The sequence below is a fragment of the Physcomitrium patens genome, chromosome 15, assembly GCF_059467195.1.
Source record: "Physcomitrium patens ecotype Gransden chromosome 15, ASM5946719v1, whole genome shotgun sequence".
Taxonomy (NCBI): Eukaryota; Viridiplantae; Streptophyta; class Bryopsida; order Funariales; family Funariaceae; genus Physcomitrium; species Physcomitrium patens.
Window position 1 is genome coordinate 2258447 of NC_143424.1, and position 23052 is coordinate 2281498.

At 33.4% G+C, this 23052-nt stretch overlaps 2 protein-coding genes across 5 annotated transcripts; both read right to left on the reverse strand.

The window, feature by feature from the left end:
- Positions 1-13645: 13645 nt before the first annotated feature.
- On the reverse strand, positions 13646-15552 carry LOC112292890 (upstream activation factor subunit UAF30). Of its 2 annotated transcripts, none has more exons than XM_024541852.3 (3): positions 15171-15552; positions 14623-14802; positions 13646-13993 (listed from the first exon to the last, which is right to left on the reverse strand). In XM_024541852.3, exons 1-2 carry the CDS (start codon positions 15333-15335, stop codon positions 14644-14646), a joined length of 324 nt encoding a protein of 107 aa, XP_024397620.1. In that variant the 5' UTR covers positions 15336-15552; the 3' UTR covers positions 13646-13993; positions 14623-14643. The 2 variants fall into 2 exon arrangements, with proteins under 2 accessions (XP_024397620.1, XP_024397621.1); XM_024541853.3 differs by having other exon boundaries at positions 13646-14005.
- Positions 15553-16497: 945 nt separating this feature from the next.
- Positions 16498-23051, reverse strand: LOC112292889 (uncharacterized). 3 transcript variants are annotated; one of them, XR_002972850.3, is made up of 10 exons: positions 22671-23051; positions 21306-22095; positions 19933-21017; positions 19487-19787; positions 18889-19221; positions 18495-18668; positions 18097-18300; positions 17536-17662; positions 17151-17264; positions 16498-16930 (listed from the first exon to the last, which is right to left on the reverse strand). XR_002972850.3 is itself a non-coding variant. In XM_024541848.3 (10 exons), exons 1-10 carry the CDS (start codon positions 22736-22738, stop codon positions 16571-16573), a joined length of 3543 nt encoding a protein of 1180 aa, XP_024397616.1. In that variant the 5' UTR covers positions 22739-23051; the 3' UTR covers positions 16498-16570. The 3 variants fall into 3 exon arrangements, 1 of the variants encoding a protein (XP_024397616.1); XR_016506524.1 differs by having other exon boundaries at positions 17536-17941; XM_024541848.3 differs by having other exon boundaries at positions 17536-17649.
- Between the last annotated feature and the right edge of the window lies 1 nt (position 23052).

Consider the following 23052-nt stretch of genomic DNA (forward strand, 5'->3'; position numbering starts at 1 on the left):
TGAGTGCAAGATTAAAATATTGTGTACAAACAATGGAGGTGAATACATGTCAAAGTATTTTGATGAATTCTTGAAGATTCAAGGTGTTGCAAGACAAACCTCTACCCCTTACACTCTACAACAAAATAGAGTTGCTAAAAGAAATAATCACATCATTGTGGAGATGGCAAGGAGTATGCTTCATGCACAATACTTTGGGCATGAATATTGGGCTGAAGCCGTGGTTACTTCAGTGTACACAAGGAGTAGGTGCCCTACAAGTACACTCACATCAATGACTCTATAAGAAGCTTGGAGTGGCAAGAAACCTTGTGTTTCACTCATGAGGATCTTTGAATACATTACTTATGCAAAGGTACTAGATTGCATGGGATCCAAACTTGATACAAAGAGTACAAAATGTATATTTGTTGGATATTGTGAAGGTACAAAGGGATACAAGCTAATATGTTTACAAACCAAGAAGATCATCAAAAATCGTGATGTTGAGCACTTGAAAATGTATTCAAGTGGGAGTAATGGTGTATTTGTGGATACATCATTAATTTCAGCAAAGAAAGAAGAAGAAGATGATGGTAACAATGAAGATGTCCGAATTGCAAATCAAGATAAAGTGCCAAAGAAGGTAGACCATAGTGAGCCTTTGATTGTTAGAACGAGCAATGAATACAATGAAGATATTGATGATAATTATGATGATGAGTAGTATCAACCTTTAAGTGAGAAAAGACAAGCTTTAAGGAAAAAGAAGCTTAGATGAGAGCATGAAGTGCAAGAAGATGAAGCCTCTCCAAATAAAAGAAGATATCCTTTGAGAAAAAGAAAACCACATGGTGAATAGTGGAAGGACCACATATTTTCTCATGTAAGTGAAGAACATGTCAATGTTGCTCTTCTTACTGATCCATTAAGTTTGTGTGATGTAATGAAGTCCACGGATGCTATCAAGTAGAAGAATGCTCTGGAAGAAGAATACAAATCACTCATGGACAATGGAACATGGAAATTGACTCAACTTCTATCAAATCGATCTTTAATTGGTTGTAAGTGGGTATTTAGAACCAAAAGGGATGCAATGGAAAATATTGTGAGATACAAGGCTAGATTGGTTGCCAAAAGCTATTCACAAGTTGTTGGTGTTGATTTTAATGAGACATTTGCTCCTATGGCCAAATTTACCACCATTAGAACCATTGTGGCAATTGGGGCAGTAATGGACTTGGAAATGCATCAAATGGATGTAAAGACGGTATTCTTGAATGGAAGCTTAAAATAAGACATCTACATGGATCAACCTCAAGGATTTATACAAGGCAATCAACACCTTGTTTGTAAGTTGAAGAAATCTTTGTATGGACTAAAGCAATCTCCAAGGACATGGTAACAACGCATTGATACTTTCTTTGTGATTGAAGGATTTATAAGGAATGAGGTTGATCATTCCTTATATGTGATGCAATCAAATGAGTTCATATTGATTGTCATCTTATATGTTGATGATTTAATTATCTTAACTAATATTATGAAGATGATGGATTAATTGAAGGCAAAGTTAGAAAGAGAATATGAGATGAGTGATTTGGAAGAGCTTCACTATTGTTTAGGAGTGGAGTTTATGAGAGATCATGCTAACAAGACCATTACAATGAGCCAAAGTAAGTATATTGAAGAAGTGTTGAAACGATTCAACATGAAAGAGTGTAAGCCTATTGGAACACCTTTGGAAGCAAATTTGAAGTTGATAAAGCTCATGGATGAAGAGTTTGCTAAAGTTGAAGGTCAAATATAAGGAATTCCATACAAGGCAGCAATGGGCTCACTAATGTATATAATAGTTGGCACAAGAGTGGATCTTGCATATATAGTGAGTGTTATAAGCCAACACTTGTCAAAGGCTGGACCAATCCATTAGACAACCATCAAAAGGATCATGAAGTACTTAAAAGGTACTTTGAACTTCAAATTGTGCCTTGGAGGCAATAACATTACTTTGTATGGCTATTGTGATGCGGATTGGGTTAAAAATACAAATGATAGAAGATCAAAAACAGGGTATGTATTCTTTGTTGGAATGGGAGTTATATCATGGAATTACAAGAGACAACCAACAATTGCAAGGTCTACAATGGAGGCGGACTACATGACAACAAGCTATAGTGCAATAAAGGTAATATGGCTAAGACAACTTTTGGAGGACATTGGAGATGTGCAAATGGAAGCAACTCTAATGGAGTGTGACAATCAAGGATGTCTTGCATTTGCAAAGAATCCCAAGTATCATTCAAAGATAAAACACATTGACATTCAACATCACTTCATAAAAAAAAAGATTGAAATAGGAGTGATTGATATGAAGTATTGTACAATGGAAGATATGCTTGCTGATTTGTTGACAAAAGCATTAGTAAAGGATACACATCACATGTTGATAAAGGCTTTAGGATTGAAAGTTCTTTGACCAATAGCAAAGTGGGAGTGTTGAAGTAAGTCACTTTATTGAAGTAAGTCACTTAGTAAAAGGTATTACCTTAGGAAAGTTGCTAGTGGTCAAAAGGCAACAAAAGAGTATAAGGAAGTTATTATAGTGGCTTGTAGGATTTGAAGGTGGCGGCTAGGTTAAAAAAGAACATAGAATTTAGTTGGATGAAGTAGAAATGGATGTAATATCGATGGAAGTTGTCTCGTTGGTTGGCAACCACCACCTATAAGTAACAAGACTTGGAAGTAAGAGTTATCTTACTCCATACTCTCTTTTGTAAGCAACCTTACTCATGCTAAGTATTGTGACTTCAAAGTGCTTGTTATTCAATAGATTGAAAGGATCTTAGATCTTAGAGATAGTTCAATCCTATTTCAAATACCATAGATACTACTTAGCCAGATAAAACATTTTTATGATATAATGAGATAGTCTATTAAATTTGTAAAGAATTTTAAATGTACTTATATAGAAAGAAGATTCTAAAACTTGGTTTGTAGATAAAAATGAGGAGATGTCTTTAATAAAAATAAAATTATCATATATAATATTTTATTTTTATAATTATAAATATAATTATAATTGATATTTATTCTTTATACTTTTTTAAGAATTAATTTCTTTTATCAATTTCAGAGTTGACCTCTTTTATTTGAAAATAAATTATAAATTATTTTCTTTTATAAATTATTGATCCTAAAATAAAAGTGAATAAATCAAATGGTAGAATTTTTCTAAAATAAGATATAGAAGCAAAATTAATGATATTATTTTTTTTTAGCTATTCTAATTATATATTGAATTTGTATCTAAAATATAATTCTGAATTTATTAAAAAAATAATTATCAAAAGTAGAAAAATTTCTTATATTTATAGTCCCAAATAAAGCCATGCCTTGGAACAAGAACCATATTTACTTCTTTCTTGGTGAAAGACTTCTATACAAAATGCTTTGGTTAAAACTTCTTAATCAAATCTTTTTTCATGCACAATACATAATAGAAGTTACTTCTTTTTGAATACAAAAACATACAAATAAAGGACTATTTTTTCATTTTTTTTTTTTTTTTTCATTTTTTTTTTGCTGTAAGATACAAATCCTAATGCAAACTATCTTGGTATGGTATATACAAAGTTTTCAGATATCTTTTCTATGCTTTCAAAATCCTTTTTAAATCACCAATTAATATCAAAATATAATTTTTTCACCTTAGTTATCACACTTGATTTAAAATAGAGATAATTAAATAACTACTTAAAAAATAGAAATATTAATATAAAATTTCTATTATATAAATTAAATTAATTTTTTATTTATGATTTTTTGTAATTTTTATTAAAATAAAGTACCACATTTATTGTAGAACTAATATGTTTTTTCAGAAAAGTGGCATAGAATGAAACTTCAATATATTTTTGAGAAAAATCAATAGTTTAAAATGAAAAGAATAAAATAAATTAAAGGTTATAATATAAATTTATTTTGAAAATTAATTGTAATTAAATATTTTAGAATAGCAAATTTATAATATTAATCTTTAAAATATTATAAAAAATAATTATAGAATGCAAGAAAAGTGTGTATAAAAATTATAAGTTTATTTATAAAATTAAAAATAATAAACAAAAAAATATATGGATAATATATATTTGTACAAATACTTTTAAGAACTGCTTGGTACACATTTGCTTCCTTATCTATACACATTCTTGCAATAAATAACTAATTTTTATTTTAAATCATAATTCTTTTATATTTTTTACTTTGATATCAAAATTTTATTAGTATTTATTCATTTGTATTACATGATCTATCTTATTTCAACCGTCAATTCTTTTTTTCTTACAAACCTTTGTCAATTTAATTTTTTAAATAACTAAAATATAAATATTGTATTTTGTTACTACTATTATTTATCAATGTCAAATAAAATTTTAAAAATCTCTTTTATATGCAAAACTACTTATTGTTTTTAGAAATGTGAATACAAGGCAAGGAAGCAAAGGTATTTGTATATCAATCTAGCAGTTTCTATATTTATTTTTAGTATGTATATAAAGTAAGACAACAAAAGTAATATTAAAAGAGAGACGCATATTATATTGTAATAGAATACCAAAAATTGGCAATGCACTAAAGACATGACAAATTCAAACATATTATAAAAGAACTAGCTTAAAAAAAGAAGGATCCAAAATAAAAATTCTATTATTTTAATAATAATTGAAAAGTATAGTATTAAAAAAATTGAAAGAGATAACCAAATAAAATTTGAATATGACATCAAAATGAGGTAAAAATAGTATAGTTTGAGAATAGTAGTGGTACCAAAAAATTTAATTAAAGAAATAAGATAAAATAATAAGAAATAAGGAAATTAAAGCATACAAGAAGAATTGAAATAATATATATACTCAAAGAAAAAAGAACATAAAAGAAGACAAAAAAATAGTACAATTAGGTAGAAAATTGGTTATAAAAAAATTTAATAATAATATCAATTGAAAAAAAATGTATACAAAAAATATTAAAAAAATATTATTACATAATAAGAATAGTAATGAATTAAAAAGATGATTTGAAAAGATTAAATATCAAAAGAAGTAGAAAGAATAAAGTTCACTTAATAATTAAATAAATTTATATTAAATAATCAATTATTCAAGGACAATAAGAAAAAAAATCATATTAAAGGTGCATTTATCAAATTTTAATAAAAATAAATTTAAGAAATTATTAAAAAAAAATTAAAAGAAAAAATAGAGGTATTTGAAGCATGAAAAGGATATTAATAAAAATCATTGAAATTATTATAAGAATTTTAACAAGAAAACAACAAAGATAAGATCCAAATAACAAGATTTAAGGACCATCTATTAGATTGAAGTGAACTAAAAAATTTAAAAATTTAATTTAATAAAAATTTCTTTAAATAATAAAAAAATGGTTTAAATAATATAAAAAATATAAAAAAAAATATGGTCCAAAGAAGAAATAAGAAAATATCAAAGAAAGATACTTTTATAAAAAAATATTTAGAAGAGTTATCCAAGGAGGGTGATTAAAAGACTTATGTTTTAAGAACTTAATATTCTTGTTATCATATATAAATATATTTATATTTTTTAAGAATTAGCATTGTAAATGAATAAATTAAAAGAATGATTATTGAGTGCAACTGGTTTCTTAAGAATATACAAGTTATAACCATAACTTTGTATTAAATAAATTTTAAATTTTGACATCTGGTTTTAGAATACATATATATATATATATATATATATATATATATATATATATATATATAATTTAAAAAGGTCTAAAAATCAACCTTCTATATCTTTGTCTTATTTATACATGCACTTTTAGTGCTTAAAATGATAAATAAGGTCTTTTAAAACTTTAAAGTTAAATTTTCATAACTTAATACTTAAGACTAAATATTTCAAATAAAAAGATGTCAATTTGAGATGGATAAGCCACCAAATAAATTGCATCATTTATATCAATTTTTATACAATATTTTAACCATCTTTGTATATTAATTACAATTTTTTTAAAGTAATCTAGTATTTAAGAGGAATATAATAAATATGGCAATAGATTTTTAAAAACATTATATCTAAAAATTTGCAATAATATCTAATTGACTATCACATTTTACAAAATCAAAGTATCAAATTTTACACAATCAAACATATAGGAGATAATTAAAGTTATTTTATTTTAATGATAATTAGAATTTGGTTCAAAAAAAAATCATTAGAAGAATATAGAGATTCTAGGCATCATGTTTTCTTTGATTGCATCAAATTTTTATATTATTAAATAAAACCAAGTATTAGCAATAATCTCTATTTTTTTATCTAAGATGTCTACAAATGCTACCACTAAGATGTTGATTATTCTATCATTATTTCAATTGAGGCATTGAATCTCTATCATGTCAATTAAGATAAACAATATTAACTATTTTATGTAGAGTTGCAAAAGTTTACATAATTTTTTGATAGAAATTATCAAGATTACTATGTATTATTAAAAAATAAAAATAAAATATTATAATTTATTATAGCTACTTACATAAAAACATGGCATAATCTAATTCAATGTCTTTTCTTATAAAATAATCAACTTTAAGTGTCTTCTAATAGATGCACATGTGTTGTTGGTAGATGTCAATTTCATTAAAATTATATGTAGCATATATTATATAAAACCTTAATTTTATTTTTCAGTGCATTATTGTAATAAATTCTTGAAAATTTTCTTCAAAGCATTAGTTTTTGGCTATAAGATTAATTAAATTTTATTCTAAATAAGATTAGAACGTATTTTTTAGACTTCATATGAAGCTTGAAATATTTAATTATAGTTATGTTTACTTTGGAAACTTCTTAGCTAATATTAATTTGTTAAATGTCTATATGTAGGTATCTTCAAGTCTAATTAGTAAGACATAATTACACATTATATTTAAAAACCTATAAATGCTTATAGTCTATATATAATTTTAGGCATCTTCAAATAACAACTTATGATTTTTTACAAATAAAAAAAATTATTTCATTGAATAAGATAAATAAAGTCTAATTTTATTTAGTCAAATTTTTTAATTGACTTAATTTAATAAGTCAAATTGACAATATATATATATATATATATATATATATATATAGATATAGATATATATATAGATATAGATATATATATATATATATAATGAGATATTTTAAAACTCTTAAATACAAAATAATATTAATTAATTAATATAAATTAATTATTATAAATTATAGTCTAATTTAAGCTATTAATCTATTAATTGATTAAGATTCATACATCCATCCAATCAATACTTATTTAATCTACATTCATCCAATCCATGCAATAGATGTTATATCAAATTTTCATCTATAATACATATTACATCCAAATTGATGATTTTATTTAATTATTATATCTATCTACAATTTTAACTATTAATCTAATTATTTATCTAAATTGATCTCTACTTCTTTTTCAACCTTCTATCCAAGATTTATCCATTAAAATTAACCAATAGACAAAAAACATCACTTAAGTAAAAACCAAAGATATTTGGCACTTCTAAACAAATTACTATATCTACCTTTAAAAATTGATATATTACAATTTATTCTAAATTTAAATTGAATCTAATTGGTTTTTATTGGTAAGAAGACTCAAAAGAATACTTATTCTTTAAATTATGCCTTCAAATTTGGTTGTATGCCTTAAATATTGCCTCTTAAAGTTGATGCTATAATTCACCACAGTAGCAAATTTTCTTCTGTAAAATTAAGAACTATGTCTTGATTCTTGATTTTTTTTTAATAAACCTAAGCTTATTAAAATCTTGACTTTAAATTTCATCTTTTTTAAATATATGGTCTTTATTTTGTGCTATTCTTCCTGATCTTATCCTCCAAAGTTATATCTTCTTTTAGTTGCTTGAAATTAGAGTAAACAAACCATCTCTCACAATAATCAATACTACTATTATGTTATTTTATTGTTATATGGCTATTAAATAAAAGAGAGAATAAATATTACATTATATTAAAAATTTATCTTAAAATTATAGCTAATATTTAAGGAAGTAATAAAACCAATAAGTGTTAATAGTACCTTTTCATAAAAATAACTTTTACTTCTTTTGTAGGACCATAAGTAAGAAGAAAAAAAAAAAGGATATATTAGCAAAATATTTATTATAGGCATCTTTAGGTATACAAAAAAAATAGTAATAAAAAAATTACTTAAATGAATCTTAGATTGATACCTATGCAAGGTTGAATATGAACAAAGGTCAAAATGAGACCTTGAGATATAAAACTATGTACCTACGATAGAAGAGGCTTTTGTTTGTGTCAATAAAAATGTGGCTTTTGAAAAAAAAATTGATAAAGTTTTTTTAAAAATTGATTTTTAGAGATTTAAATACACATATATTTTTTAAAAGCTTTACAAAATTAAGATTGTTTTGGATGACTTTATTTTATGTTAAATTAAAAAGATTTTGTGAACATATTTGTATTAAATAAATGTTTTGAATTTAATCTCAATTAGATGGTTAGATCAAACTTAACATTTTAACAATAAGATATTGAAGCTAGAAGCTTTGCTTTGAGGTTAGAGAATGGAGAGAGCTAACATCCAAACAAATTAAGAGAATGTCTCTTTAATTTTTAAGTTAGATCTTCTTCAAACTTTTTATACTTGTTTTCAACTAGTAAATTGAGATGTGTAATTTTTTTGAATTAAGATCAACTATTAATATAATATTTATTAAAGTTTGAAATTTGATGTCATATTTACATAGGCTTTGACTAGGATTTGTTAAAATTTACTTGAAATTTGATTAAGATTTTTAGGCTTTTTTTAGGAATCTATTAGGATTCAATTAAGATTTCATTACAATTCTATTCAAAGTTGCTTAGAATTTAGTTCAGCTTTATTTTTATAGGAATTAAAATTTTTTAGGATTTATTTTAATTTCTTTAGGATTTTTTAAAATATTTCTTTAATATTTTATTATTATTTAATATTTAAATTTTATTTTAGATTTTTTAAAGATTTTTTGAAGTTGATTATAGTGTAATAAGATTGTTTAAATTGCTTAAGCTTAAAAAGGTGCTTTTAAATACCTCATGCATTACTTTTTTGGATTACAAATTCAACTTCAAGATAAGATTATATCTTTTTATAGCCAAATTTTTAAAGTATATTTAAGCTTATTTTATATAACACAACACCTTTATTTTAAAATAATCAATTTTTATTATTCTAAAAAATTAGACTTTATTATATTTCTTAAAAATAAACTTTTATATTTTTTAGCTTGAGACCAATGAAGAAGAACATTCTAAAATTGAGCTACCAACCTGTAAAGTCCATATATCATCTTTTACTAAACTGGAAGTTTTTTTTTATCTAAATTCTAAATTTTAAGATTGTCATATCAACAAAATGACAAAAAAAATTCTACCTTCACTTTAATATATAAGAATTGATTCTAAAAAACTAAAAGAAAAAAATAAAAAAATATTGGAATCATTTACAAAATCTAATAAATAATTGGCATGGCTTTTCTATTAGTACAAAAAATATTTCAACCAAATGAATCCATGATACCTCTATATATTATTATCCTAAGACCTTAGGATGGTGGCTACATTTATACCTTTGAACTTCAAGGAGTTCAATTGAGATCTACTATCTTCATTTCTTCAAGAATCAAAATCCAAAATTTAGATTAATGGTCATCTAATAAATCCTAAAAATTCTTCTTTGAAAAAACTAACTTCATTATTTAGTTTGATTACATTTTTTAATAAGATTTGACTATTAATATTTCTTTATCCAAAGAATTTTTTTATATTTATGAAAATTAATTTGTATCTTTAGCCAAATCTATTTTTTCCATGCAAAGAAACAAAATCATAGTGCCTATTTGGCTAGCTTAATTTGAAGTGGTGGATGCATGATTATAATCTTTGAAAGTCCTTTGTTTGGTCTTTTTATTAATTTAAAGTGTGCCAATTTAGATTAATTGAATTTATTCCTAAAAGTAATTCTAATTTATTGATAGCTAACTTATGACATCTTTTTTATCTAATTAAATTTTAAATTCTATAATTAGAAAAAAAACTTTAAAAAAATATCAACATTGATTCAATTAGTGATCAATTTATTATGCTTACAAGTGATATCCAATAAGACAAGATATTAATAATTGTAGGTGGTTTCAAAATAAAAATTTATAGTTCTTGTCAACTCTCAATTATACTCTAAATTTTAAATTTTTATTATTTTCCTATTTTACGATAATTAAACATGTTAGATTATGATTTATATAAGTAGAATTCAGTTTTATAGAATTTTTAGGATTACAACCCCTCATGGTATAAATCATAGCCTAATTCCTTGAATTAAGTTAATTAGGACTAAAGTGACAAGAGTTAGAAAATTAAAATCGCAACTTAGTTAGTTTAATAATTTAGATGTTGTTAGTCATTACTATAAGGGTTGACTAAAAGCCAATGAGTATGTCTATAATCATTCGCATGATTTAGGGATTGGAATTATAACTCTCTAAAAGATTTAAGAAAGTTAGCAATGGTAATTTTGGATTTTTCCTCCAAATTTGGCAAATTTAAGTGGCATGGTGGTTCTTCTACTTAATGTGAGTCTCTTTAATGCAATGGTGGCACCGGATTTACCTCGTGGAGTGAAGAAAACAAGATCAGCAACCTCTCCTTCAAAATACAAGAGAAGCAATGAAATTCTCATTTTGAAGAATTTCACAAAAAAATTGCAAAGATCCTTGTAAGTAAAAACTTCTATAGAAATTATAATTGAGCATGGATTGGGGCATAAGAGTAGTCGATCTTAGCTTAAAAAGGTGTTTTGAACACAATAGTGAAGTTAGATTTACAAAAAAATGCCTTCTTGACCACTTACAAGGGCCATCAGCCTTGATAACGAGATTGGCTCTTGGATGAATGAAGGCCGTAGATCTAGATTAGGGATCTGAAAAATCAAGGGTGGAGATGTAGCCACCCTTCTACGAACCTCCACTCAATTGTATAAGAGAGGCTTGGTTTTCCAAGCCCTCTCTCTATCCTCTTTTGATGAAGGATGAAGCCATGCTAAAATTTGGCCAAAAATCCTAATTTTAATTTCATTTAGATTTTAAATCTCATTGTGAATTTTGTGGGTGGGTGTGAATGGATTTCGAGTTGTGGATGATAGTCATTGGGTCTTAAAACACGTTTCATTGTGGTGAATAGCTCCCTTGGCCTCCCAATTACTCCAAGGGTTTCAAGAGCCTCAGATTTCCCTCCATCAGTCATTCAATTGTTTTAGTTCCAATGTGATTTTTTTTGTGGTTGTAGCTTTTGTTGTTAGCTTTCCAACAAGGTAAATCTCGCTCCATTTAGAGTTGAACTGAATTTCTGGTAAAATTTTGAGTGTGAGGGGGTCGACTGCCTTCGCAGTTTGGTTTAATCGAGTTTGGGAAGGCATTTCTCAGTGCCTGATAACTGGATTCGTTTGAAATTTTGGGAGAATCAAGATTTGTAAGCTAAGCTTTGAAGGGCACAAGTTTCGCTGGATTTGAAAACAATTTGAATTTTTAGCAAATTTCTAAATGAAGGGGGTTGGTCTCCGCGGCAGTGTGGATCACTCAACTTCAAAGGAGCAATTCACACGACTGGATCACTAGATTGCAATGAGATTTGTTGGGGCAGGAGCGTCTTTAAGTTAACCTTGCAACAACTTGCTAATCATTAAATTTGGAGATACTTAAAATTTTTTGGCGAATTTTGGAGTAGAAGGGGGTCGCTGCCTTCAATCCTTGGCGTTGTCAAGGTACCTTCGCTTTTACCTCTCTAATTTTATTTTTACTTTTATCTTCACAGTAACTCGTAATCTCCACATTTCAACTTTTGATTAATAAATTTTAACTTTTAACTTTTAACCTTTAATATTCTCACTTAAAATTTTAAACTTTGAACTTTAACTTTTGAATTTAATATTTAACTTTAAATTTTAACTTTTAACTTAACTTTTAACGTCAACTTTTAACTTTTAATTTAAACTTAAGTTTTTATCCTTATTGTGAATTAATAAGAAAAAATTAATTAATTACTTTTATCCTTTTTTTGTGTGGTGAATTTCATCTGATATTTTAATTTAATATCAGTAACCATTGCTTGGAAGGTGTTAATTTTAATTGAATTACAACCACCCACATTTTAATTAACCTAACAATTTCACAATTGGGAGTTCTTCCATTCTACCTCTTGAGCTCATTGTGTAGTACTAAATCCATAGAGTGGTGGATTTTAGGCGCACAGTTCTTAAAAAAAATAATAAAATAGTCAAAGAAGGGAAAAAAAATAAAATAAAATAAAAAATATTGTCAGGGCAATGCAATTTGATAGGTCAAATGATTTTATGCAAGAAATTAGATTTGAAGTTATTGTTGAAATCTTTGTAGAGTTTTTGAAGAAATAGCATTAGATTGTGAAGTAAGTCTCTTTGTTTTTGCACTTGATAATACTTCATGAATGTAATAAAGATATTACTAATGTTATTTAATACTTCATGAATTTAATAAAGGTGTTACTAATGCCACCACAAATTTTGCTTCTACTACTACAACTTATTTTTTATAAAAAATAATTTTTTTTTTACATATTTATATTTATATATATATATATATATATATATAAATGTTTAAGTGACATATCTATTTACTAAATCAACCTACCTTGTTGGGACTATCATTTAAAAAATAGATCATCTCTAGAAACCATTGTTATAATTATAGCCTTCATTCTAACCTATTTTGTTCCTAGCTCCCCCTCCCTTAGTTTTCAACATTTTTTATTCCCACCCCCATGTTCTCCTCCTCCTATTCCCAAATTCTCATTCTAAATCCCCTTGTTCTCTACAATAGAGTGTCTCAATTTAATAAATGGATGGATCATTTTAACATTTCTTTGTATATATTATAAATAGTCACCTAATTTTTAATTAATATAAAAGAAAATAAAAACACATATTAAATGGATGGTAAATCGTAGTGATAATAGCATAAATTGTGATAGCATAGGCAACAATAGGCAACACCCTATAATGAGGTGATTATTTTTATACAATACAAACAAATCATAGCATATGTAAATCACCTTCTACAAATTTTCACTATTATTATTATTATTATTAATTTTTTGTCTCATGAAAAAGGCTTTTAATGCTAAAACCTAAGGTTATAACAATTCAAAGTTCATTTACTTCATTCATGTTTACATTTTTCAAACGAAGTACATTTGTATTTGACAAAAGCAACTTCATCCAAAACAGGACAATTTAACTGACCCAAGATACATGCTTTGTAATACTATGTCTGAAAGTTTGTCAAGAACTTATTCCTCATTATTTGCATGTGATGATCACTAGGTATTGAAGAATAGGTGCCAGTTTTGAGGAATGCAGGAATTATACTATATAAATAACCAAAAAATAATGAACTAACAAATCAATTTGATATATCAAATATTTTCCAATATGTGAACATCATCAGAATCAATTACATAGTAAATATCATCAATTCAAGGAGTTGAGCCTAAGAACAGAGTACAGCAGAGAAGCGGCCCACAAGAAAGGTTGAAATTGATTGATTGGACCTTGCGAACAACATTCACTTTACAATGTGAAATTGACAGTTCAAGCATTTGCCGTGGAGATATCTCTTGGACAATCATTTACTGAGAGGACGATTAACTTATCACAAGGGCATTCCAATCTCACAGGCACCACACTGCACAAAACGGGGAGCCATATTAAGCCTCTCATTTCTAAAACCTTTCTCCCACACGAAGATATAGAGCAACGGAGCCAAAAACAAACAAATGCTGTGGAGCAGCCATGTCAGCGTCAACTGTTGTTCGCCGTTGGTGGGACAGTCGCAATCAACCTGTACAACCTGAAAGCAGAACTATAATTCCAAGCGTCAATGTAACGATGAGGAAACCCACAAAATAGATACTTCTGCTAGTCAGAGAGATCGAATTGCAGAAAGTCAAAGGATCTCGTGAAGTATCAATATGACACTTCACATGCATCATGAGTGTTGACAAATGACTACCAGGACTTACGTTTGCGTTAAATCCCGTATTTAGAGAACATGCAATTCTAAACTCTAAAAAACGTTTTGAAATCCAGTCAAAAAAGTGACCATTAAGGGGTTCTTATCAATATGACAACTAGAAATATATGTGCAAGCATTGTCATTAATTAGGGTTCTTGTCCTTGCTCGTCCGGCTCTCATATCTCAGATATTACGCCTAACCCTAAGTCAACGCGCATGGAGAGCAAGTGGAAAAGAACATTAATACCCCAGCAAGGCAGTTCCGAAATACGAGTCTACTCAACAAAATCCACCAGTGTTGACGATACATCAACCACATAGATTCTCAGCCTGCTTACTATCAAGAGCATCTTTGAAAGGCTAGATGCATGTGTAAGCATTCAGAAAGCCAAAGAAACTATGCATCATATCCGAAATTTACAAGCACCTACTAGTGTCCGATGAAGATGAAGATGGTGCTTGACCTGGATGAATAGCAAAGATCTTCATGTAGACGTATCCACTGGCGTTTTTGGTGTCTTCGGTGCCTTCGGAAAGTGCTCGCTCAGGAGTTTAGCAATCTCCGTAAATCCAACCTTGTCTTTGCCTCCTAAGACTGGCTTTAACTTCTCATCGCAGAGGATTTCTCTTTTGTTCTGCGGATTCTGAAGAACAAAATTGAACATTCATTTTCCAGTCAGATATACTGTTAACAAATCGAGTAGGTGGATAGTACATCATTAATCCTTAAGCATATCTAATATAATAGCCGATTCTTTGTTTACATTTCTGTAAGAGTTAAACTCATTTGTGCTTGATTCCTCATCAGAACAATGCCGTTATACAATAGCTAATACAGACAGTCAGAGCGCATACCCACCAAAAGGAACATACTAAAATCTTGCTGCTAGGGAGACATGCAAAAAATAGGACAGCGCAATCAGCACCAAAACGTGGAATATCCACTGAACAAAACAAACGCACACAACTATTACCTACCTTACACTACCACTAAAGCACTAAAACAATGTACCTGAAGCTTTTGATCCTTGATATAATCCCAGATGCGTTTCATTGACTCGGGACGCGAGCATTCTCCAACGCCGAGAAACTTCTTAAGCGTAGGCGACACTTGGATCGCCCGAGTGAGTGCACCTCCCACTTTCGTGGCAGCCTTTGCTCCCGACGATACAGGCATAGTTCCCCTTTGTTACTTGCTTCCGGCAAACGTCGAAATGATTCGACCTCCTTAAGAACCCTACCTCCTGCTTCTTTCTCCGCTAAACTCCGCCAATATTGAAGCGCAGCCGATCTCCCAAGCCGCACAGCAAACTTAACTCCGACCAGCAAATTTAATACTGGACGATGAATCGAAACACAAAACAACCTACCAAAATTCCAGGAGACAATTCGGAGAGGCGACGAACGAGGCGCCGTACCCCGGCTGCAGGCTTGACATGGATGATCGCGGTCGAGGGACCTCATCCACGGCTATAGAGATCGTCGCGGCTATGGGGCTTGGTTCCTCTCCCGCTCTTGACAGTGGTGGCTCTCATCGCCTTCAAACTTCAAAACAATATGCAGAATGGAGGTTGAGGATTGTGAAGATTGGCGGTGCAAGTGTGATTGGAGTGTATGTTGCATTGATGGTTTAGGAGGAGGAGGAGGAGGAGGTGGTGGTGGTGCGTAGTTTGAATTGAAATTTAGCTGCGCAAGGATTAATTAGCAAGTGGTCAGATAGGTGAGAGGTTGAGTACAAAATGACTGAGGCAATCGGGAGGTGTGGGCATTGTTTATTTTTTAATTTTTGTAAGAGGCTATTTTTTCTCATACTCCGTGGATCGTCGCTAGCTAAGTGTGATGAAAACCTATGGAGTTACGATTCGGTTGCTTTGCACACGGCGGGTTCTTGTATCGGCTTTCGATTTAGAATTTCGTAATGCTGACATTAGCGATGAGCATTTGACACTAGCGCGTGGAGTCTTGATTCTGTTGTAGTCACAGTGGAAAGAATCGAGGATAGTCGAGTCCGTGTGTGAAATGTTTGCGACGTCTATTGGAATACTGACACTTAGCTGGATGATTTCATCATTGCTAGATGTGCGTCGAGGATTCATTCATGAATTCTTGAGTATCGAAATCTGAAGCGTACAATAAAAGTCGATGAGGACGGCCCACACCAGCATGTAGTTCGCTACTCCATTGTAGACGATTTCATGAAGGATATATCTGAGACGACAGAACACGTTCTATAACTTGTTGGTCACTAGCAAAATGAATCTCTCAATTTGCACTTTTGTCAAGTTAGATTAGAGAGATCAACAGTTCCCTTTTGCAATTAACATGTTGCTCTACCGATCTTGACCAAAAATGAACTTGGCAGCTGTAAGTCGACTCTTGTTAGCTTTGGGTTACTAAATACAGTGTACGTTCTTAGGGGCTCCAAACCTCTTTGAGAAGTTGGTATCGTCCTGTGAACACTAGGGAAGCATCTTGTGAGTGCATCTCTGCAATATCCATTTTATCAAGAGAAGGAGAATTGCGTGTGTTGGGACTCTCTTTAAGCCATGCGAAAGGGGTTTGAAAGTGATTGAGTTCATCGTCGCTTCCGTAGCCCTTCCGAAGAAGAGAAGATGGTGCTTTGCCCAATTCTTCTGTTCCTGGAGGTTCGCCAATCCACAACCTAACAAATTCTGACGATGGAGGAACGTAAAAAACAATCGGCACCGGGGCTATGCTGATATCCTCAATATTCATTTCTGCTTCGCCTTGCATCTGCCTCTCTAGGGACACCTGCAACAGGATGTATTTGTACTTAATTTGTGATGCCTAATTACCACCTCACACAAACTCATATCAAGCGCCTAGGTTTAGGGTCAAGGGTATACACAATCGAACTTGCAGTGAATCGGCAACTAACGACCAAGACTGCAGATCAGGACAGTAAGTTCATGCATAAATATCCCAGAACAAAAATTTCGCTAAAAGTTTGATGAATCACTCCAGGATCTACCTCAGCATTAATGGCCGCCACAAGGGACGGCGATACAGGTTCTGGGGCAAATTCGTCGGGAACAAAGTCGTACAATATGCGGCGGATCAAAGGTAGTTGCAATTGTGGGCAAACCTACCCAACCATATTCACAAGTATCCTAATTTTTAGATGATTACCATTCTTCCCCACATATATGCTCTCTGTACAGCTTAGCACATGGTAGCAGATCATCACTTCAATCAATCTGATTTTTCCCGTCAATCCTTATAACAGTGCTTACTAGACCTCTTGAACAAGCATGTTCATCTTTCAAAGTCAGGTGTGAAGTTATGTTTGCAGAGCTTAAGAACATGAGAGCTGATGAACTCGATGACCAAAGAAGAACTGGCAATGGATGAGGTACCTCTTTCCTCACTGACTTATCCGTTAGCATATCTTTCGGCAGCATTAGGAGGTCGCCCGCTGATCTAAGTAGAACAAAATAAGGACTGCGTTTCTCAGCTTCTTTTCTGGCTGCCTGGAATGTCCACCTTTCAGGCACATATATTGATCTCAACAATTATTGATGGGGATCGACAAATATGTATGCTTTTGCAAACATGCAGGCCAGTGTGTGGTTTTAAAAGGATAAGGATTTGCACAATCACAGCCCAATTTCTTTCTAGCGTGTCCAGCCTTTCTCGTGGTCAACAATCGTAAGGCGAAGTGGAGACGAATATCCATTTTCAGTATTGAAGGTGTGGGGTGTTGGTCCCAGTCTCAAATGAATTTAACACTGACATAATCGCGTAACGTAGACAAACGAAGGTCTGTTAACAAACGACATTTCCAGGTAGCACTAAGCAGATTGGTATGTGCAGCTAAGCTCAGAGGTATTTTGCTAACACAGACTACGTATGTCACAGCCCCTAAAAAATGACTGTCAAAGACGTAATTAGCAATTTCAAAGAGATCGGCAGCGTACCTCTCTCCTCATGGCCATCTCGATCATATCTTTGGGAACCATCAGCAGGTCACTCGCAGTTTTGACAATGCTATACCTCTTACGCAACAGCACATTGTCATCTTGTTCATGTTCAGAATGTTCCGACGAATTATCCTTAATATTAGATTCTGTAGGGGCTTTGACGCTAAGTAACGTAGATAGCCAAGTCGACCATGTAACAACCTGCAAAATGTTCATGTAAAATTGAAACGTGCAATTGACATGGTTTGTTTTTCCAGGTTTCGAAAACTACTATTGCAACGAAGTTGTTCGCCTGAACAACCTCAGAAGCTTCAAGCATCCGAACAAGAAGCTGGTCAGTCATATGAGCGGATTGAAGGAATGATTTTGTCTTAAAACAGTTATAAATGGCATACCGCATTCTTCAGCTGAGAACCTGCTCCAAAAGTCAGGGCCCCTACAGGAATTGGAAGGACTGAAAGGTCTGTAACAGGGTCTGCTAGAGGATCGGTAGGAGAATCTTCCCCTGGGTTCCGCATGATACCGTTGAACAGAGCTACATCCAGCCTATCCACGCATTCTGAAATCACCTGCAAAATCAAACACTAAAAACCTCAAACAAACAATCCTCCACACCGCGAGTAAATTTAGTCCTCAACCAGAAGGATATCAATGCCGTACAGGGGAAGAAATCCTGCTGTGCGTGATGCACAAGACACTATGACCATCACGAAGAGGGACTAGGCACTTTACATGAATGTGTCCTTTCCTAGGAATGGAAATTCTTGAGAGTTGGACATGGTCTTGTACCTGTCTGCTCAAAACAGGCAAGCACCCGCATTCTCCCTCGTGGCCTTGAAGGGGACATAGTCTTTTCAATGCGTCTGCGAAGGCATTCTTCCAGATCTCGATGGAGATGATTCCTTGGCGGGCATCTCCAAGCTGCGAAATTTTTCCATCTTGTCGTTCCTTTGTGAAGAACTCCTTTACATCTCCAGCAAATTTGTTGAGTTCACCGAGGCCATCTTTTACCTTCCCTGCGATTCTGTTCAACTCATCTCGCACGTTGATGAAGGTCTCACCTAGGGCGCCTGCTCGTGCCTTCCGATCACTGCCACCAACTTGCATAGGTGGAGCCATAGCCTATGCGCACTTAGTGTTGTCAGAAAGAAAGATTCTTGACAAATTTCATCCTTGCAGATCAGTTCCCAGCCAATAATCAGTTCGTATTCAAAATTTCTCTCAAGGTCTTCACCAGCTTAGCCACTTCTTGTAAAGAGACCGACTAATCAACCGTATAATGCAAGACTGGCTGATAAACCTGAGAGAGACCAAGAGGACACACAGAGCCCCGCAGTGCATTTCGGGATCCGTTCACTAATAAACGAGATAAGCAGTGGTAATGTACCTGCCACCATACACACTCGAGTATTCTTCCATGTATCCACGTCTCAACTTTCAACAGAGCAACGACGAAAGTGTTACAATCCTGCCATTTGTTATTGAAATGCTTAAACCCTAAAATTTCATACGTGCTTCCAGTTCTGGTAGTTCTTGTATGCTGCTGCTGGTACTGTTTGGCACGATCAGCATAGCTACTGTCGATGCCACTAGGTGTGGCAACATCTGGATCTGTAGTAGGCTCCGCATTGCAAGCCTGCATGATTGACTCTCTGAGAACAACTATATTCGACCACCAGTATGTCAACCTAGAGTCCAAGGCAACAGTTAATATTAGGTCCTGCTTGTCTTTGCTCAGAACAAAAACATGCGAGCTATTCTTGGCGGCACCTGCTTTAAAAGCCTATTGGACCAGGTGAAAAGACTGAGATTGCTAAGCAGAGGCAGCCGCACCTTGGGACATCATTGCCACATGCCCGGACAACTACGACCAGGCCCTGAACAGCGTTTCTGGCTGCGCTGGCATGTCTATCCGAGTTACAGTTTTTGTAGGCGTATACGTAGAGTCTTGCCAGGCGGCGAGCGGGAGTGTGCACTTTGTGAGAAGAACTTGTATGCTCAGCCACTATCGAATATAAAGCAACCTCAATAGCAGCCGTATCTCTCAACTCGTCTTCGCGCTTCAGCAGTTGTTGTTTCAAATCTCGAGCTATTTCTTTTCCCTTCTCCTCGTTAGCAACTGCCTTCGCTTCTGCTGCTGCCACTTTAGACCTTAATTCTTCTATGGCTCGTTTCTCAACCAAGGCTATCTTTGCCCTTGCTTCTGAGAGCACACTTTTACTGCCATCACTTTGGTAACCTGCATAAGACCATTTCTTTTCCGGTTGAACCTGACTGGAAGAGCTCGAAGCCGTGGCAGAATCGATTGACCGCGAATACAGCTCGAGCTTGCCTCCAGTATCAATGGGTGAAAAGGTTCCGGGCGTAGACCCTTCTGGAGTAGAGCCCTGAGACAGTCGACTTTCCTTGATCTGAGATACCTTCATTGTGGCATACGCAGCAGCGGCTTGCACCGCTGGTGACTTGCCTATCCCAGCAGAAACTTTTGCTGATGCAGAAGAAACGGATTTTTCTAAAGAAGTAGCTGCCTCCTCAACCATCTTGGTAGCTGATGCTGCGATGTCAGCGGTCTTACTCAATCCAGCCGATGCAACCACTGCTTCAAGATTGGTCCCTGCCGAAGTCGCTTTAACTGCTTCAACGCTCTTTTCAGCAGATTTTCTTGCTGCTTCTACGGTACTCCCAGCCGAGGTCGCTACCCTATCAAGATTTCTCCCCACAGGAAATTGTCTCACTGCTTCAACACTCCTTTCTATGCTCTTCCCAGCTGAGACCGGTGCTGCTTCAAGAGAATTTGCAGCTTTTGCCAAAGCTCTTCCTGGGGGTGCCGTTAAATTAAGACCTAGCAACTTCTTCCGCTTCTCCTCCTCAGACAATTTTGGTGGTTCTAAACTACTTTTTGATGTTTCTGCATCAGCCTAGAATCATCACTCGATATAAGAATGTAACAGAAATTGTCTTGCTGAGAAATACATAACCATCAGCTCAAACCAATCGTACACCAACATACATCACATGCATCCCAGCAGTCAAACCACAACGAATACTGCTCATAGATTTTGTTTTTTAAAAATGCTTCATGAAAGCTACATATATGTGAGACAAATAAGTCATTATTCATTGATATTCGTTCAATAGATGGTGGTGTCATCTGATAGAGTTCCAGTTAATAAGGTCAGCGGCGTGCGAATTTCGCAGGACCATACCTTCGCATCAAAAGAACTGCCAGAACTTTGACCGTTGTCGTCTGACGGTGCAGGAGAAGCAGTCCTTACTCGGGCAATGACGGGGTTTGAGGACATAAATTTGGATGCATCTGAAGAAGCAGAGGCTGTGGCAGAAAACAACTGATCTCGTTTGCTTGCTGGTATTTTTTTCGTGCTCATTGTGTTATCATAAGAGGACCTAGGAGAATCTTCGTCATCAGTGAACGAGTCGATCTCATCACTTTCATTGCCGTCTGAGTCGTCAGTTTCCGGCAAAATATAGCTCGTTCTCTGGCTCATGCTATCTGCTCTACCTCCAGATGAAAGTCTTCCAGAGAATATTGAAGGTGAAGGAAGTCTTCCACTAGAAGAAATCCTCAAGGATAAATAGGGGTCACTTCCCGAATTACTTCCACTTAATGCAATGGTCATTGGAATACTGACACATCGCGGTTCAGTCAAATACACAAACTGTGATAGGTCGATCTCTCCAGTGGCGAGTTGTCTGGAAATTTTTATCGCTTTTGCATTCTCGTCCTCAATTAACGCGAAAGTCACGCACTTCTTCTGTATCTGCCCCGAGCTTCTTTCGAACAATGTGGCAGGAAGTCTGAAGCTCTCGTTGAAAGCTATCCTCCCAACTGACGGAACCACAGTCTTTGTGGTGCCAGAGCGATTGCTGCCCCTTTGCCAAGCCAGCAAAAGGGGAATAGTTGCCCCATCACTCCATGGCTTGATATCCTCTATGAAGATATCAAACTCAAACTTGACGGGCGTACCCTTCAGGCCCCTGAAGAACATGGTTACATCAACTCACTATGCATTTCCCTTCAGTTCAAAATGAGAAAAAAAATTCTTGTATCCTAAGAACAAAAGAATTGAACCGTCGATGCTGTGAAAGCTCCTCACGTAGGTTTTCATCATCTTAGATCCGCTCATGCTTATGAATGGCAACGGCCATATCTCACGGATCCGAGAGAGAGAATCGTATTATTATGGAAACTAAAAACACACCCCTAATGGTGCGAATGTCCAGGAGTAGATTTTGAAACTTGTAACAATTGCTTACTTCGCGACGTTTTGTTTCCCCGCGCGCGACTCTTAAACCCAAATTCTTTTACATATCTCTCTGTTCCACAACCTCCGCCTACGCTATTTATCACGTTAAAAGGAAAAATCAAACCACCTTTCCTAACTGCAATTTTACTCTCGCATTCATAAGAATTGCAGGGCACCCCATAAATCCAGCATCCACATCAGTACTCTGAGAACAGAAATGCTCCGGTGTGAGGAGACGGAAGATTGCGGAGTGACGGGTTGTCGCATTCAATGCCTGTGCACAAGAGCATGAGTGAAAAGACGTACAAAATGTTGGTCGCAGGGCGTGCACGACGCCCTTCCGAATTCCGGCATGGACATGGATATGGACACATGGGATAGGTAAAAAGAAACTCTCAAAAGAGCCGAAGCGTCCCTTAAATGCCACTATGAGCTAACCACTAACGTAACCCTGGGAAAGTTTTCAACTCAGGGCTAACCCTAAACGAAACTGGAGCACCATTCCTGTTCCCAGCCACTCCACACATGCATATTACATGTTGCAGTGCGCTAGGCCAGCAACCCAATTACACGAATGATTAACTTTACAACAAAAATCCGGTGGATTCTGTATTCTGTTCTTAAACAGCGTAATTGCCGTTTCATCTGCATACCACGCAAACTACACTTCTACTGAGATATGCATGAA

Coding starts and splice junctions, on each gene's coding strand:
- LOC112292889 (XM_024541848.3), bottom strand. CDS start 22,738: ATGTGTCCATATCCATGTCCATGCCGGAATTCGGAAGGGCGTCGTGCA. Junction 19,222..19,486: donor TCGAGTGTGTATGGTGGCAG/GTACATTACCAC, acceptor AAGTGCGCATAG/GCTATGGCTCCACCTATGCA. Junction 17,265..17,535: donor ATAAGTCAGTGAGGAAAGAG/GTACCTCATCCA, acceptor ATGGTTGGGTAG/GTTTGCCCACAATTGCAACT.
- LOC112292890 (XM_024541852.3), bottom strand. CDS start 15,335: ATGCCTGTATCGTCGGGAGCAAAGGCTGCCACGAAAGTGGGAGGTGCA. Junction 14,803..15,170: donor TCAAGGATCAAAAGCTTCAG/GTACATTGTTTT, acceptor TTTGTTCTTCAG/AATCCGCAGAACAAAAGAGA.